The 19,060-nt window shown below is 44.4% G+C and overlaps 1 protein-coding gene across 12 annotated transcripts in view; it reads left to right on the forward strand.

Moving 5' to 3' along the window:
- trpm2 (transient receptor potential cation channel, subfamily M, member 2) overlaps nt 1-19,060 on the forward strand; it is a 230,666-nt gene that overhangs the window by 37,975 nt on the left and 173,631 nt on the right. For all 12 annotated transcript variants that reach the window (XM_059647003.1, XM_059647008.1, XM_059647009.1 and 9 more), the window contains 2 exons: nt 5,731-5,807; nt 13,167-13,332. In XM_059647003.1, the coding sequence (XP_059502986.1) occupies nt 5,731-5,807; nt 13,167-13,332 (243 nt within the window). The remainder of the gene's footprint in view (nt 1-5,730; nt 5,808-13,166; nt 13,333-19,060) is intronic.

The following is a 19,060-nucleotide window of genomic DNA, read 5'->3' on the forward strand; positions in this document are numbered from 1 at the left end:
CAACTTCTATTTTTGTTTCTGCCTTATGCCATCTTTGCTCACACAATTAATGGAGACGACATACCTTTGTAGTGGGTACAGAGGGCAGTTACCAGGCCAGAAGAACCTGGGGTACATGAGTGACAAGGTGGCTCAGTGGTCAGCAATGCAGCCTCACAGTTCCAGGGGCTCAGGTTCAATTCCACCCTTGGGTGACTCCAAACATGGAGTTTGCACATTCTCCCTGTGTCTGCATGGGTTTCCTCTGGGTGCTCCAGATTTGTTCCGATGTGAAGATAATTGGATTGACAATGCTAAATTGCCCATAGTGTCCAGGGCTGTGCAGGTGAGGTGGATTAGCTGTGGGAAATGCAAGGTAGGAGGCTGAGTCTGGGTGGAATGCCGTTTGGAGGGTTGGTGTGAATGTGATGAGCTGAATGGTTGCTTTCACACTGTAGGGAGTCTATGATCTATTCTATGACTTGGAAGTTGAAGAGGATTCCACTGGAACTTTCAAAAGCAGTTGAACAGGAATTTGATGATGATGAATTTTCAGACTAATGGGGAAGATATTGACAGCAACATTAAGTGAGATAGCTCATTTGAATCTGTACTGAAAACAACAAATGCTGGAGATCTAAGAGGGTCAGGGCAGCATCAATGGAGAGAAAACAAGCTAATGTTTCGAGTCTCGATGACTCTTCATCAGAGCTGATGTTGAGGAGGCAGCATTTATGCAATAGTGGGGTGGGGTAGGAGCTGAATGTTGGGGAAGAAACAATGTTGATAGTTCAGATTTAGTGACCGGAAAATGAGAATGGTGTGTCTAACTGCCAGGCTGGAAAGAATAAACAGTCCCAATGGAGTTGGGGGGAGTGAAGAGAGGGCATAGTGACAAAGAATGTAACAAGTAAAGCTAAAAGAAAGGGAAGAAATGGGAGTGGGTTCATAATTTGAAGGTGTTGAACTCGATAAATATCAAGCCCAGAAAGTGCCTAGTCTGAAGATGAGAAGTTGCTTCTCCAGTTTTTGCTGGAGCGAATTGTTCTGCCATTCTCACATTCTGATTACCTAATTTGAGATATTAATATTGTTTCTCCCCCAGAAATCCACACACACCCCCGACCCACCCACTATTGCATAAGTGCTGCCCCTTCCACACCTCACATCAGCTCCGATGAAAAGTCATCTAGACTCAAAACGTTAGCTTACTTCTGTCCATGGATGCTGCCAGGCCCACTCTGAATTCCAGCATTTTTGGTTTTCAGTCAATCAAATGACTATTCTGGAGATGATGGGTGAATAATATTCTGGGCTACAAAATGCTATGATTCTACGAGAAAAGTTTTCGCTCAACTGTAAAAACAGACAAAATCCTGAAGCTGAAATTGTATTGTTTAGAAACAGACAATGCTCCCTACTCAGAGCACCATCAAATACTCTCTTGATGGTTCTAGTAAAGGTGACAGGCAGAGTACAGCATCGTCTGAACTCTCCCATCAAAAATACATAGATTAACTAATGCATGGATAAGCTCAATAGCGGAGCTCTGTCTATAACATCACAATAACTATGAGGGGAATATTACAAGTTAGACACAGCATAAAATTGCGACAGTACTCCCCTGTAACCAATTCCAACAATCACAAAACAAACAGTGAGACACACTGCAAAGATTCTCCTTCACTTTCCAGCCAAACTCCTTCACAGAAAGCATAGCATAGGGTTAGATAGAGAGTAAAACTCTCACTACACTGACTCCATCAAACACTCCCAGGACTGAATATGCACAGGGTTAGACCCAGAGTAAAACTTCCTTTAAAATGACCCCATCAAACACTCCCAGACAATAAAATTTTGCAGCTGCTGATAGCATACGGAGTTCAACAGCACACATTGAAACCAGGAAAGAATATAAGCAATTTACGAGAGATATTGGAAGATTAAGTAAGTGGACAAAAAGTTGGCAAACAGAGTACGATGGGAGAAAATTTGAAGTTGTATATTTTGGAATGAAGAATAAAATAGCAGTAATATTTAAGTGCAGAGAAACTGCAGAAAGCTGCAACACAAAAAAAAAAGACTTGGGGATAACATGGTGTGAAGCTGGATGAACACACCAGGCCAAGCAGCATCAGAAGAGCAGGAAAGCTTGATGTTTCGGGTCGGGACACTTCTTCAGAAATGGGGGAGGGGAAGGGGATTCTGAAATAAATAGGGAGGCAGGGGGAGGCAGATAGAAGATGGATAAAGGAGAAGATAGGCTGAGAGGAGACAGACAGGTCAAAGAGGCGAGGTTATAGCCATTGAAGGTGAATGCACGTGGAGAGTTAGGGAGGGATAGGTCAGTCCAGGGAGGACAGATAGGTTGGGGGTGGGGGGTGTGCGGGATGACGTTAGTGGGTAGAGGGTGGGGGTGGGGATGGGACTTGAGGTGGGAGGAATGGTTAGGGAGGCAAGGACTAGCTGGGCTGGTTTTGGGATGTGGCCGGGGTGGGGGACTTTGAAGCTTTTGAAGTCAACATTGATACTTTTGGGCTGCAGAGTTCCCAAGCGAAATATGAGATGCTGTTCCTGCATTTTTCGGGAGGTGTCATTGTGGCAATGCAGGAGGCCTAGGATGGACATATTGCCTGAGGAGTAGGGGAGTGGGGCTAGTTGAAATGGTTCGTGACTGGGAAGTGGAGCTGTTTGTTGCGAACAGACCATAGGTGTTCTGCAAAGTGGCCCCCAAGCCTCCGTTTGGTTTACTGGATGTAGAGGAGGCCACAACGGGAACAGCGGATAGGGTATATAACATTGACAGATGTCCAGGTGAAAAACTGTTTGATGTGAAAAGTCTTCCCTGGCCTGGGATGGGGGTGAGGGGGAGAGGTACAGGGGCAGGTGTAACACTTGCTTCGGTTGCAGGGAAAAGTGCCGGGGGTGGTGGGGCTGGAGTGGAGTGTGGAGTGGACAAGGGAGTCATGGAGAGAGTGGACCCTCCGGAAAGCACATAAGGGTGGGGAGCAAAAAATGTCTTTGGTGGTGGGGTCGGATTGCAGATGACGGAAATGTCAGATTTGGATTTGGAGGTTGGTCAAGTGGTACGTGAGGACAAGGGGGATTCTGTTTTGGTTATTACTGTGAATAGGGGGTGTGAGGGAAGAGTTGCGGGAAATGCGGAAGACACGGTCGAGGCCAGTTTTGATCACTTTGGAGGGGAAGTTGCAGTTTTTGAAAAAAGAGGACATCTGGGATGTTCGGGAGTGGAATGCCTCATCTTGGAAGCAGATATAGCGGAGGCGAAGGAATTGGGAATAGGAGATGGCACTTTTACAGGAAGGTGGATGAGAGGAAGAATATTCTAGGTAGTTGTGGGAGTCAGTTAGTTTAAAATGGATATCAGTTTCCAGGTGGATGCCAGAGATGGAGACAGAGAGTTCAAGGAAGGACAGAGCGGTATCAAAGATGGTCCAGGTAAACTTAAGGTTTGGGTGGAAGGTGTTAGTGAAGTGGATGAACTGTTCAAGCTCCTCATGGGAACACGAGGCGGCGCCGAAACAGTCATCAATGAAACGGAGGAAGAGATGGGAGATAGGGCCAGTGTAACTTTGGAATAGGGATTGTTCCACGTACACTACAAAGAGGCAGGCATATCTTGGGCCCATGCGGGTACCCATGGCCGCCCACTTTGTCTGTAGGAAGTGGGAGGAATTAAAGGAGAAGTTGTTGAGGTTGAGGACGAGTTTGGCTAAGTGGATGAGGGTGTCAGTGGAGGGGGACTGTTCGGGTCTGCGGGACAGGAAGAAGCGGAAAGCTTTTAGGCCATCCGCATGGGGAATGCAGGTGTATAGGGACCTGATGTCCAGAGTGAAAATAAGGTGTTGGGACTGGGGAATTGTAAGTTCTGGAGGAGGTAGAGAGCGTGGGTGGTGTCACGGACGTAGGTAGGGAACCTGGGGATACTTATGCACCGAAGTGCAGTCGGTAATCAGGAAGGCTAATGGAATTACCAGGATGCTGCCTGGACTGGAGGTCAAGTCCTATGAGGAAAGGTTGAGGGAGCTAGGGCTTTTCTTGTTGGAGCAAAGAAGGATGAGAGGTGATTAGATAGAGGTATACAAGATGATGAGAGGCATAGATAGATTGGATACCCAGAGACTTATTCCCAGGGTGGAAATGACTCTTACGAAGTGGCACAATTTTTAAGGTGATTGAGGGAAGGTATAGGGGAGATGTCAGAGGTAGGCTCTTTGCACAGAGAGTGGTGGGTGCGTGGAATGTGCTGCCCACCGTGGTAGTGGAGTCAGATACATAAGGGACATACAATTGACTGTTAGATATAACACAGATGATAGTAAAATATACGGTATGCAAGGTAGTTTGATCTTTGAGCAGGATAATAAATCGGCTCAACATCATGGACCGAAGGGCCTGTATTGTGCTGTACTGCTCTATGTTCTATGTTGGCCTTTATTTCAAGATGGTTTGTACTGTTCTACTGTATACTCTGTAACTGTACAAAGTGCCAGTGACACCACATCTAAAGATAAAGATACCGTAGTCTTACTTACCAAAAAGCTGCTCTCTCATTAGATAATGTTATCATAGAAAAATATAGAATCTTTACAGTGCATATTGAGGCCATTTCACCTATCGAATCTGAACTGACACTCCAAAGTATGCCACACCCTATCCCCATAACCGCAAATTTATAATGGTTGCAATGTGCAATGCTGCACATCCATGGACACTGCAGGACAATTTAGCATGGCTAATCCACCTAATCTGAACCCACACAACCATGGGGAGAATGTGCAAACTCCACCCAGATAGTCACCCAAGGCTGGAATCAAACCCAGGTCCCTGGTACTTGAGGCAGCAGTACTGACCAATATATCTCCACGCCACCCTAAGGATCACCATGCCTCCGGTGAAGGGAGAGGTTGAGAAGGAGAATTCTTCATGGTAAATTCAGCTAGTGTAGACATTGAACCCAGACTGTTAAGCATCACAAACTGGCTGTCAAACCAACTGAGATAACTGACCTCCAACCATATTTAGAGTCCTGTGAGCAGTTTTCGTTCCCTTATTCAAGGAGGAATATAATTTTATTGGAGGCACTTCATAAAAGGTTCACTAGATGCTCCCTGGTATGGAAGGAATGTCTTAATGGACTTCTACTCACTGGGATTTAGAAGAATGAGAGGTGATCTCATTGAAAATAAACAGGATTTTTAAGGGGATTAACAGGGTAAATGCGAAGATGGTGTTTCTGTTTGTGGGAGATCTAGGACCAGAGGACATAATCTCAGAATAAAGGAGCACTAATTTAAGACTGATGTGAAGAGGAACTTCTTCTCTCATAGGGTTGTGAGTAACTGCTTACTACAGAAAGCTGTGCAGGCAGAGGTCTTGCATATATGTAAGGCTGAGATAAATAACTTTTCATCAGTAGGAGAATCAAGGGTGATGGGGAAAGGGCAAGAAAGTGAACCTGAGGAATGTTGGGTCAGCCATCATCATATTGAGTCACAGTGGATTCTCAAGGGATTGAACAGCCTCATTCTGTTCCTCTTTTTTATGGTCTCATAGGATTATTTGTTAGTAAGTAGGCATTACAAAAGCATATTTAAAAAAGGAGGCAGCTGAATTTAAGAAACAGATCCGTCAACATTCAAACAAACAGAATTAAGACCCTGAATGGACTCTTTTCCATTAGAAACCCATAATCAGAACTTAATTTATTCATCTGTTTATCTGCTTCAGGACCAGTTCAGAAAATGGATTCGTGACAACATCAGGAAAAAGGAGTGCACCTATTTTTCTGAGAGACAGACTGCTGGGTAAGACAGAGAAGTGAACGATTATGTTGACTGGATCTGGAACAGATAAATCACAAGCTTCATCACATACTCAAAGTTCTAGTTTTCACCTTGATATTCAACTCAGGATGACTTGAAAAGTGGTTGACTCATTTCCAGTGTGGTCATTGATGACATGATATACAACAGGTTAATTAATTCCACTCACAGATCAGACCATCAAAACAAAATCTCAGCCTTTATCCTGCATTAAGTTGTTTCTGTGGGCTTACTGAAATATCACTGCACTGATGCAATGATAGCTATGTGCAGCACTATTTACAGATCCACAAACTCAAAATACTCATTAGCATCTGTCTTCTCCTCTAACACCTACAAAGTGGTATGATCCAAAATAATCTGGTCATTTATGGTGTCACATTTGCAATAAGTAACTGAAAGAAGCTGAATTGTCAATAAAACCAAACTCACTCATGAATGTAGCAGTAAAATGAGATTCCTGAAAATTCTGATGGTATTAAATATCAGAGGATAAAATAAGACACCAGTCAAGAATGAGAGAGAAACATTACACTTGCAAGCTGTATTTGAGAACCTTGTGATCAGAGATAATGGGAACTGCAGATGCTGGAGGATCCAAGGTAACAAAGTGTGAAGCTGGATGAACACAGCTGATGAAGGGTCTAGGCCCGAAACGTCAGCTTTTGTGCTCCTGAGATGCTGCTTGGCCTGCTGTGTTCATCCAGCTTCACACTTGTTATCCTGTATTTGAGAACCTACTATGTACAAGGGTGGTGTAGTACAAAAGGAGTCAAAGAGCCTACTTTACTGAAAAGGAGCAAGCAGCTTTATGATTAGATTTCCTACAGTGTGGAAACAGGCCCTTCAGCACAACAAGTCCACACTGCCCCTTGGAGCATCCCACCCAGGCCCATCCCCCTTTAACTCACACAACCCTGAACACTATGGGCAATTTAGCATGGCCAATCCACCTAGCCTGCACATCTTTGGACTGTGGGAGGAAACTGGAGCACCCAGAGAAAACCCACATAGACACAGGGAGAATGTGCAAACTCCACACAGACAGTTGCCCGAGGCTGGAATTGAACCTGGGTCCCTGGTGCTGTGAGGCTGCAGTGCTAACCACTGAGCCACCGTGCTGCCCAGTGTATGTCCGGACCTCCACAGCTGGAATATTCCTGATGAGTATCTCAATTGGCTTTTAAGGTAAGCTAATGCAAATGCCCTGTGCCAAATCTTCAATGGGTAATCTTTATCTCCCTCCAGTTGTTCTGGTGGACCAGAGATCCCTGGCACCTGGGAGTGCACAAGGATACGCGGGTCATGACTAATTCCAGGATAGCTGGCACCCACCTGCATAGTCCTCTCATACAGACCCACATGAGCTCAATGCACACTGATGGAGTGGAAAGTTTTTGGATTCATGGAGACTCCAGCTGTCCCCAATGATCACATGCTGAGGGATTCCTACCCTCAGGGCATTGTGGTTCCACCTACTGCACATAGATTGCAGGTTTTCATGAAGGCAGCTCACTACCACCTTCTCAAGAGCAATTAGGGATGGGCAGTAATTGCTGGCCAGCCAGCGACACTCACATACCACAAGTGAATAGAAAAGATCCGGCTTTATTTTTTCTCTCAGGCAGACTAGCCTTTTACATGTTGATGTGGAATTAATTTATTTTCCCTTCAAACATTACTTCAACCCTTACCTTGATTCATTGGTATGCTGAGACTTATGAGGTTCTGCAGAGCTCTCAGAATGATGCTAGGAATTATCCCATTGCATAAAAATTCAAAGTATCCATTACCTTGAGAGCAGCAGGCACAGATTGAGCACAAACACAATTTGAAATCATCTCCCAGCCAGTTTCCATGCAGGGATGTACTTGTCTCCTTAGAGAAACACTGACTGTAAACATCTTTGCATCCAACAGCTGAAGGTAGAGACTCCTTTCCCCTTTCTCATCAAGGATATTATAATCTTCTATTGACTACTGTGGTCTCTCTTCTGCACAGTAGCAGGCATCTCACCTGCATGATCCACAGAGCACCCCCTGTCCTTGGATAGCTCTTCTCTGCTGTCTCCTGCTTTCCTTTTCCGTTCCTACACAAACTACATGATGAGGAAGATCCAGTTTCTGAGGCTGGTGACCTTCACCTTCCAGTGTATTTGTGTCTGTAGGCTGTTTACCCATGCATTCCCTCTGGAGTGCTTTTGTAGCATTGTGGTGGTTTCTCTACCTCTGAACCAAGTCCCACCTGCTCCAAAGGTATATCATAACGTCTCTGAACAGGTCGATTAGGGAAATTTCTGCAAGACTATAGGCTAAGTGTTAGAAATGGCATTAGTATATACCATAAGACCATTAGAAATAGGAACAGGAGTAGGCCGTTTGGACTGTCAAGCCTAATCCATCATTCAGTAGGATCATGGTTCATCTGAATTCCACACATTCACTTTCTTGCATTTTTTTCTTAGATAGATGTTTGATGACTACTGTGAACATGATGGAGTGAAGGGCTTCTTTCTCTGCTGTAAAATCTCTACAACTCCTGAGGCTTTCAAGAAGGCATTGGATGTTTATTTGGATAAAAATAATGTGCAAGGATGAGGGAGAAAGGAAATTGGCACTAAGCAATAATCCTCACTTCATGAGCTTGTGCAAGCACAATGGACCAAATGGCCTCCTTCCACACATAAAATCATAGAGTTTCAGAGATGTACAAGACAGAAACAAACCCTTCAGCCCAGCTCATCCATGCCGACCTGATATCCTAAATTAATCTGGTCTCACTTGCCAGCATATCCTTCTAAATCCTTTCTATTTGTATACCCATCCAGATGCATTTTAAATGTTGTAATTGTATCAGCCTCCATCACCTTGTCTGGCAGCTCATTCCATACACATTGCACCCTCTGTGTGAAAGTGTTGTCCCTTTGGTCCCTTTTAAATCTTTCACTTCTGCCCTCCAGTTTTGGAGTCCCTTACCCTCAGGAAAGACCTTGACAATTTTCCCTATCCACGTGCCTCATGATTGTAGGGAAAGCATGGTGGCTCAGTAGACAGCACTGCTGCCCCACAGTGCCAGGGATGTGGGCTCAACTCCATCTTCGGACAACTGTCTGTGTGGAGTCCACACACTCTCCCCATGTCTCAATGGGCCTCTTCCAGGTGTTCCTGTTTCCTCCCACAGTACAAAGATGTGCAGGTAAGGTGGACTGACCATTCAAAATTGCCCATAGTATAAGGACATCTGTGATACTTCTTCTGGTAAACAGTAAGAAACTGAAGTCACAAAGCTAACAAACACTGCCTCATTCAGCAGCACCTGTGGCCTAATTCACTACCTGCACTGCCCCAGCACTGCCTCCTCACACGGGCATAACCCTCTCCAATGTTTCCCTATGGACCGAATCATAAATAGAGTTGGTCGCATAAAGCCCTGGTGTTTGGATGCTTAACAAACTCAAATCCTTTTAAATTTTTTTTAAAGTGACAGGCTTCCGTGTTTGGTATCTTTCTGCAGTATCAGAAAATGGTCTTTTTTTTATACATTCGTGAGACAGTATTCATTGCTGTGGGTCTGAAATTGCATCTAGGCCAGTAAGGATGACAGATTTCTTTCCCTGAAGGATATTAGTGAAACAAATAGGTTTTTATGACAGATGATGATGTTGGTTGCTGAATATTATGTATACACGGGAGATGAAATGCACCTGATTTTCAGAAAGAAAACATATCCCTTTGTTTCCTGACTTGCCCAATCTCCACTCCCTTTTACTCTGGAAGGCTAGGTTTTCTGTCATTCAATCTCTCCCGCCTTGCACCCACAGACCTTCTTTCCAAGAACTTCCTCTTGTCCTTGGCCCACCTCTAACAAGTAACAAAATCCCCATCATTGTTCACCATCATAATGGTATAGTTATATGGATCTTTAGCTGATCACAGAAACCAAGTGGGATATTTTGTATAGATTCATAATCACCAACCCTTCTGGCTGGTGTTAGTCTAAGTTACTGATATTGAGCCAGGAAGGACGCCCACCTGAAGTCTCAGGCAGAAGGTAGGCTCAGTCTTTGGAAACACAATGAGTTTATAACATAGAACATAGAACAGAACATAGAACATAGAACAGTACAGCACAGAACAGGCCCTTCAGCCCACAATGTTGTGCCGACCATTGATCCTCATGGATGCACCCTCAAATTTCTGTGACCATATGCATGTCCAGCAGTCTCTTAAATGACCCCAATGACCTTGCTTCCACAACTGCTGCTGGCAACGCATTCCATGCTCTCACAACTCTCTGCGTAAAGAACCTGCCTCTGACATCCCCTCTATACTTTCCACCAACCAGCTTAAAACTATGACCCCTCGTGCTAGCCATTTCTGCCCTGGGAAATAGTCTCTGGCTATCGACTCTATCTATGCCTCTCATTATCTTGTATACCTCAATTAGGTCCCCTCTCCTCCTCCTTTTCTCCAATGAAAAGAGACCGAGCTCAGTCAACCTCTCTTCATAAGATAAGCCCTCCAGTCCAGGCAGCATCCTGGTAAACCTCCTCTGAACCCTCTCCAAAGCATCCACATCTTTCCTATAATAGGGCGCCCAGAACTGGACGCAGTATTCCAAGTGCGGTCTAACCAAAGTTTTATAGAGCTGCAACAAGATCTCACGACTCTTAAACTCAATCCCCCTGTTAATGAAAGCCAAAACACCATATGCTTTCTTAACAACCCTGTCCACTTGGGTGGCCATTTTAAGGGATCTATGTATCTGCACACCAAGATCCCTCTGTTCCTCCACGCTGCCAAGAATCCTATCCTTAATCCTGTACTCAGCTTTCAAATTCGACCTTCCAAAATGCATCACCTCGCATTTATCCAGGTTGAACTCCATCTGCCACCTCTCAGCCCATCTCTGCATCCTTTCAATGTCCCGCTGCAGCCTACAACAGCCCTCTACACTGTCAACGACACCTCCGACCTTTGTGTCGTCTGCAAACTTGCTGACCCATCCTTCAATTCCCTCGTCCAAGTCATTAATAAAAATTACAAACAGTAGAGGCCCAAGGACAGAGCCCTGTGGAACCCCACTCACCACTGACTTCCAGGCAGAATATTTTCCTTCTACTACCACTCGCTGTCTTCTGTTGGCCAGCCAATTCTGTATCCAAGCAGCTAAGTTCCCCTGTATCCCATTCCTCCTGACCTTCTGAATGAGCCTTCCATGGGGAACCTTATCAAATGCCTTACTGAAGTCCATATACACCACATCCACAGCTTGACCCTCATCAACCTTACTAGTCACATCCTCAAAAAACTCGATAAGGTTTGTAAGGCATGACCTACCCCTCACAAAGCCGTGTTGACTGTATTTGATCAAGCCATGCTCTTCCAGATGGTCATAAATCTTATCCCTCAGAATCCTTTCTAACACCTTGCAGACGACAGACGTGAGACTTACCGGTCTATAATTGCCGGGGATTTCCCTATTTCCTTTCTTGAAGAGAGGAATTACATTTGCCTCTCTCCAGTCCTCAGGTACGACTCCAGTGGAGAGCGAGGATGCAAAGATCTTCGCAAGTGGCGAAGCAATTGCATTTCTCGCTTCCCAAAGCAGCCGAGGACAAATCTGATCCGGGCCTGGCGACTTGTCAATCTTAATGTTTGACAAAATTTTCAGTACATCAGCTTCCTCTATCTCTATCCATTCCAGCATGCACACCTGCTCTTCAAAGGTTTCATTCACTACACAGGTCGTTTCTTTCGTAAAGACAGAAGCAAAAAACTCATTTAGGGCTTCCCCTACCTCCTCAGGCTCCACACACAAGTTCCCTATGCTATCCCTGATCGGCCCTACTCTTTCTTTGACCATTCTCTTATTCCTCACGTAAGTGTAAAATGCCTTTGTGTTTTCCCGGATTCCTTCTGCCAAGCCTTTCTCGTGCCCCCTCCTGGCTCTCCTCAGACCATTTTTGAGCTCCTTCCTTGCCTGCATGTAATCCTCTCTAGCTGAACTTGACCCTAGCTTCCTCCACCTTATGTAAGCTACCTTCTTCCTTTTCACTAGAAGATGTTCACTAGAACATATTACCTAATTGTCAGCTACAATTATATTAGTGGTACAAGATGAGACATCAGTTCAATTTAAGTATAAGTTCGGGTTACTGCAACTGAAACATTCTTATACATAATGTCTGAACCACTTGAACTAACTGGTTAGTTTCTACCAGGAGAATCCCAATGTGCAAAGCTTATTTCATTGCGCCAGTTCATCCCTTCAGGTACTAGCCGCCTCATACATAGCCATTGTGTGCAAACCTATTGAATTTCTAACTTTTCTCAGTTTTGACAAAATGTCATAGCCCTGAAACATTTGTTCTGTTTTTCTCCATACAAACACTGTCTGATCTAATGAGTTTTCGTCCAGCATTTCCCACTTTCATTTCAGATTCCACCATCTGTACTTTTCTGCAATTTAAGTAGCATCAGCTCTCAAAGGACTTAGAACTCATTCAGCCAGACTTTTGGAACAAAAATCAGGGCAGCCTGCAATGAACAACAACTTGGGCCCTGCCATGGGAGTTAACTTGAGCTTCCTGGAGAGATGCATGAAGAGTTAGAGGTGCCATGAGCTAACCAGGGTGAAGACAGGAAACAATAGGATTGATTCATGCTAAATAAAAACCAAAAGAGCTGCAGATGCTGTAAATCAGGAATAAAAACAGAAGTTGCTGGAAAATTTCATCAGGTCTGGCAGCATCTGTGAAGAAATATCAGAGTTGGGTTTCGGGTTAACTGAGTTCTGAGGAAGGGTCAGTGGACCGAAACATTAACTGTTGTTTTTCTTCACAGATGGAGGTGCAGAGGCTCAGTGGTTAGCACTGCTGCATCACAGCACCAGGGTTCAATTCCACCCTCAAGCAACTGTCTGTGTGGACTTTTTATGCTTTCCCCATGTCTACTTGGGTATTTTCCGGGTGCGCCGGTTTCTTCCCACGGTCCAAAGATGTGCAGGGTAGGAGGACTGGCCATGCTAAATTGCCTGTAGTGTCCAGGGATGTTTAGGTTAGATGGGTTAGACACGGGAAATGCAAGGGGTAGGAAATGAGTCTGGGTGGGATGCTCTTCAGAGGGGCAGTGTGGACTTGTTGGGCTGAATGGCCTATTTCCACACTGCAGGGATTCTCTGAATCTATGAATTCTATGCTGCCAGACCTGCTGAGCTTTTCCAGCAACTTCTGTTTATGCTGGATGGATACTATTTGTTTTGGGGACTAGGCCTGGGAATGGTGAACCTGCTCCAAACTATGACTCGGGGATTTGATACAGTTTGTTTTTCTCTTCAAAGGTCAGTATGTGAGTGTGGGTACCCCAAGGAACATCACAGTGAGGAAGCCATTAACCTGGGCCATTTACACAGTGAGAGCTGGAATGCCTTGAAACACTGCCAGCAAGTTCCAACTGATGCATTTGGAGACATAGCATTTAAAGGTCAAGGGCAGAAGACTGCAAAGGTTTGTGAATCCATCCTAACCATGTCCCACTTTCACTTCAGTTTAGAAGGTTAGCTGTCAATCTTCCTTTCTATTCAGAAGTCACATGACACCAGGTTATGGTCCAACAGGTTTATTTGAAATCACATGTTTTCTGAACAATGCTCCTTCGTCAGGTAATGTCTGAATTTTGACCTTGTCCACCCCAATCCAACACCGATACTGCCACATCATTCTGTCCTATTGGCACTCATATCCTGCCCATTAGACCTATTTAAACCACTTGAATAGGATGTTAAGTGCCCTGGAAGAGTGGCTATCTGTGATGGGAGGGGAAAGCAGGTTAAAGTGTGAAAATAACTGGTCAATCAGTGTCCTCAGAAAAATACCAGGAACTTTTGGTTCTCTGAGCTTTGAAATGTCATTCAACGACAGTGGAGATTTTGTTATAACTTGAATACACAGACTTCCTTCTGTTGGACTTCAGTAAGGCATTTGATAAGGTTCCCCATGGTAGTCTCATTCAGAAGGTCAGGAGGAATGGGATACAGGGGAACTTAGCTGCCTGGATACAGAATTGGCTGGCCAACAGAAGACAGCGAGTGGTAGTAGAAGGAAAATATTCTGCCTGGAAGTCAGTGGTGAGTGGTGTTCCACAGGGCTCTGTCCTTGGGCCTCTACTGTTTGTAATTTTTATTAATGACTTGGATGAGGGGATTGAAGGATTGGTCAGCAAGTTTGCAGATGACACAAAGGTCGGAGGTGTCGTTGACAGTATAGAGGGCTGTTGTAGGCTGCAGCGGGACATTGACAGGATGCGGAGATGGGCTGAGAGGTGGCAGACGGAGTTCAACCAGGATAAATGCGAGGTGATGCATTTTGGAAGATCGAATTTGAAAGCCAAGTACAGGATTAAGGATAGGATTCTTGGCAGTGTGGAGGAACAGAGGGATCTTGGTGTGCAGATACATAGATCCCTTAAAATGGCCACCGAAGTGGACAGGGTTGTTAAGAAAGCATATGGTGTTTTGGCTTTCATTAACAGGGGGATTGAGTTTAAGAGTCATGAGATCTTGTTGCAGCTCTATAAAACTTTGGTTAGACCGCACTTGGAATACTGCGTCCAGTTCTGGTCGCCCTATTATAGGAAAGATGTGGATGCTTTGGAGAGGGTTCAGAGGAGGTTTACCAGGATGCTGCCTGGGCTGGAGGGCTTATCTTATGAAGAGAGGTTGACTGAGCTCAATCTCTTTTCATTGGAGAAAAGGAGGAGGAGAGGGGACCTAATTGAGGTATACAAGATAATGAGAGGCATGGATAGAGTTGATAGCCAGAGACTATTTCCCAGGGCAGAAATGGCTAGCATGGGGGGTCATAGATTTAAGCTGGTTGGAGGAAAGTATAGAGGGGATGTCAGAGGCAGGTTCTTCTCACAGAAAGTTGTGAGAGCGTGGAATGCGTTGCCAGCAGCAGTTGTGGAAGCAAGGTCATTGGGGTCATTTAAGAGACTGCTGGACATGCATATGGTCACAGAAATTTGAGGGTGCATACATGAGGATCAATGGTCGGCACAACATTGTGGGCTGAAGGGCCTGTTCTGTGCTGTACTGTTCTATGTTCTATGTTCTATGTTCCTGCAAGCCATCAGGTCAGACTTAGAAGCAGGACTGCAGTGAGTCGCTGAGCTGAGCATCTGCCAGGCAGGGATAGCTTTAAAAGACCTTGGAGTTGATTCGTTGCATAAATGAAAGGTGTTTGCTCACAGGCCTTCAACAACCCCTAATCCATGAGGGCTCTGCCATTGCAGGTTTGGAAATGCTGTCTAAGGATCCATGGAGAATTTCTACAGTGCATCTTGTAGATGGCAATTACTGCCACTCCTGAGCATCAGTGGTGGAGGGAGTGAATATTTACCAATCAAGTAGAGCTGCTCTGTCCTGAATGGTGTTGAGCTTCCTGAGTGTTGTTGGAGCTGCGCCCATCCAGACAAGTGGGAGTATTCCATCATATTCCTGACTCGTGCCTTGTGGTTTGGGGTGTCAAGAACTGAGTTACTCACTGCGGTATTCCAAGCCCCATGGCCTGCTCTTGTAGTCACTGCACTTATATAATGAGTCTGGTTCAGTTTCTGGTCAATGGTAACCCCCGGTGATGGTAATGCCACTGAATAGCAAGACGTGAAGTTTAGATTCTTTCTTGTTTGAAGTTGGCAGTTGCCTGACATTTGTGTGCTGCGAATCTTACTTGCCAGCCCAAACCTGGATATTGCCCAGATCTTGCTGCATTTGGACGTGGAATGCTTTGGTATCTGAGGAGTAATGAACACTATGTGGCCAAAGAGTGAGACAGCATTAGAGACAAGTAGAAAAAAAGTTGAGTGGTTCTAGTACTGAGGAAGTTCAGTTGCATAGATAGATCAGAGATATTGGGCTTGTTTTCCTTCAAGAAGAGAAGGTGGAGAAGCAATTTGAATTAAGTGTTTAATAGCATGGGGGGCCTAGACAGAGTGTATGTGGAGAAATTGTTTCCGTTAGTGGAAGGATAATGAAGCGGGGAGCACAGTTGTGGGAGCATGGAATGCGTTGCCAGCAGCAGTTGTGGAAGCAAGGTCATTGGGGTCATTTAAGAGACTGCTGGACATGTATATGGTCACAGAAATTTGAGGGTGCATACATGAGGATCAATGGTTGGCACAACATTGTGGGCTGAAGGGCCTGTTCTGTGCTGTACTGTTCTATGTTCTATGTTCTATTTAGTTAATCAGAAGCGGGGAGCAGAGTTAACTTATCTGAAGTAGCAATGGTGACATGAAGAGAAATGTTTTCATGCAGTCAGAGAGATTATCATCTGAAATTTACTGCATGTGAGTGCAGTGGACACATTTCAATTGAGACTTTCGTGACGGAATTGAATCATTATTAGAAAGGGGAGAATGCGCAGGTTAGAGGAAAGGGCTCAAATTAAATTCCTCCTTCAGTGAGCCAGCACAGACTCAATAGGATAGACAACTTCTCTTTGTACTGTAACTATTCTGTAAAATCTATGATTGGTGAACATCCCCACTTCAGACCTTATCATGGAGGGAAAGTCATTGGTGAAGTAACTGAAGATGGTTGGATCTGAGGAACTACCACAGAGATGTCCTGGACTGACCTCCAACAACCACGTACATGCTCTTGTATGCAAGGTTTGACTCCAACAAATGTAGAGTTATCTTAGTCTGTCATGGAATGTAGGTGACACTACAATATAGCATTTGTTTCCTACCCTTAATTACCCTTGAACTGATTAGTCTGCAAGGTCATTTCAGAGGACAATTAAGACTCATCCACATTGTGGTTCATTGGCTCACCATTGTTTTTCTGTGGATGTTTCATTACCCTGCTGGGTAGCATCATCAATGCAGCTCTGGTGAAATGCTGTTGTGTTTTATCACCTGGTATTTAAACTCTAGAGTGCATTGAACTGGATTACCTCACTTCCAGCTTTCCTTTGCAGTGGAGTGTAAATGGGGTTGAGCTCTATGTGTTTGTTAATGGCTTTCTTCATGGAGTACCAGGCTTCTAGGAATTCCTGTGCTTGCCTCTGCTTTGCTAGTCCCAGGATCTTGGTGTTGTCCCAGTCAAATTTGTGGTTCTCCTTATCCATATGGATAGAGATGAGTGAGTATTGGTTGTGTCCTTTTGTAGCCATTTGATGTTCGTGTACCCTTGTTGTTAATTTCCTTCCTGTTTGTCCGAGGTAGTGTTTGTCACAGTCTCTGCAGGGAATCTCATGTATGAACCAGCTATGGTAGGGTTGAAATTGTATCAGTGATAATGGGAACAGCAGATGCTGGAGAATCCAAGATAACAAAGTGTGAAGCTGGATGAACACAGCAGGACAAGCAGCATCTCAGGAGCATAAAAGCTGACGTTTCGGGCTAGACCCTTCATCAGAGGCCCTCTGATGAAGGGTCTAGGCCCAAAACATCAGCTTTTGTGCTCCTGAGATGCTACTTGACCTGCTGTGTTCATCCAGCTTCACACTTTGTTATCTGTGGACGGGTTGATGTGGGTTTGTGTGTTGCTCTGATGCCTAGTAGTTGTAAGAGTCTTGTGGCCAGTTCAGGTGTGTTCCTGATGTAAGGTAGCGTGATGAGTGTGTAAGGGCATGTAGTATCTTCCTGTTGTTGTTTGTGTTAAAGGCATCTTCTGACCCAGTTTTTTTTTGGGTATCCATTGTCTTTGAATACTGGGAAGAGATACTCTCCTTCTCAGCGTAGCTCTTATCTGCTGCAATGTGTTGTTGGCAGTTTAAATAATGTTCTCACACAACTTTGTTTATGTGTGTTGAGGTGGTTGCTGTGGAATTTCAGTACTTGGTCAGTGTGTGTGGCTTTCCTGTGTACTTTTGTTAGGAATTCCCCATTTTTCCTGCGCTCTACCATGACTTCCACATACACTCCATTGTGAAGGGAAACTGGAAGTGATGTTGTGACTCTGATATCTATCATGCTATTCCAGTCATTGGTTTATCTCCATACCACCTTATTTTTTAGTTTTTTTGTAATTATCTCTGTATCTCATTTAATTGGATTACAGTCATCCCTTCACTTGCTATTTAGGGGTTGACACTTAACTCACACTGTCTGACACTTTTGATCACTTGCAGAGACTTATTATTCAACACTCACACCATTTTTTGATCTTTTGATCTCTCTGCCTGGATCTCTCTGACTATAAATTCTGTATCTGACTTCACGTGACAAAGGGGCTATGGTCTGAAAGCTTGTGATTTCAAATAAACCTGTTGGACTATACCCTGGTGTCATATGCCATCTGACTTCGTCCAGGCCATTCCAAAACCACATCATGAAAAAGAAATCAAGGCTAGAGAATTCAGGGAAATAAATATTGATGCTTTGAAAATAGTTCACATTACAGAAGAGGGTGTACTGGGGATCTTAAAAGACATAAAAGCAGATTAATTTCCAGGACCTGATCGAGTATATACCAGGACACTGACAAGTTAGGGAGGAAATTGTGGGGCCCCTAACAGAAATATTTGACTTAATGGCAGGAGACAGAGAGTAATGGTAGAGGGCTTCTTTTTGGCCTAGATGCTTGTGACCAGCAGTGTTACACAGGGATTGGTTCTGGGTCCTCTTTTCTTTGCCATTCGTGAAAATAATGAGCACGAATGAGCCAAAGTTAGAAATTTTGTGGACGACACCAAAATTGGTGGCATAATAGACAGTAAAGAATGTTTTCTAAGAATACCAAGGGATCTTGATCAAATAGGTCAATGGGCTGAAAAATGGCAGATGGACTTCAATTTGGCTAAATTTGAAATATTGTGTTTTGGTACAACAAACAAGGGTAGGGCTTATGTAATTAATGGTATCCCTTGGGTAGTGATGTAGAACAGGGGGAACAATGGTTCTTCAAAATTTGTGTCACACATAGACAAGATAGTTAAAAAGGCCTTTGGCACGCTTGCTTTCATAGCTCAGTCTATTGAGTATATGAGTTGGGCAGTCATGTGAAAATTGTACAGGACATTGATAAGGCCTCTTCTGGAGTATTAGAACATAGAAAATTAGAACATAGAACATTACAGCACAGTACAGGCCCTTTGGCCCTCGATGTTATGCCGACCTGTCATGCCGATCTCAAGCCCATCTAACCTACACTATTCCATGTACGTCCATATGCTTATCCAATGACGACTTAAACGTACTTAAAGTTGGCGAATCTACTACCATTGT

Source organism: Stegostoma tigrinum, chromosome 7 (genome assembly GCF_030684315.1).
Source record: "Stegostoma tigrinum isolate sSteTig4 chromosome 7, sSteTig4.hap1, whole genome shotgun sequence".
NCBI lineage: Eukaryota > Metazoa > Chordata > Chondrichthyes > Orectolobiformes > Stegostomatidae > Stegostoma > Stegostoma tigrinum.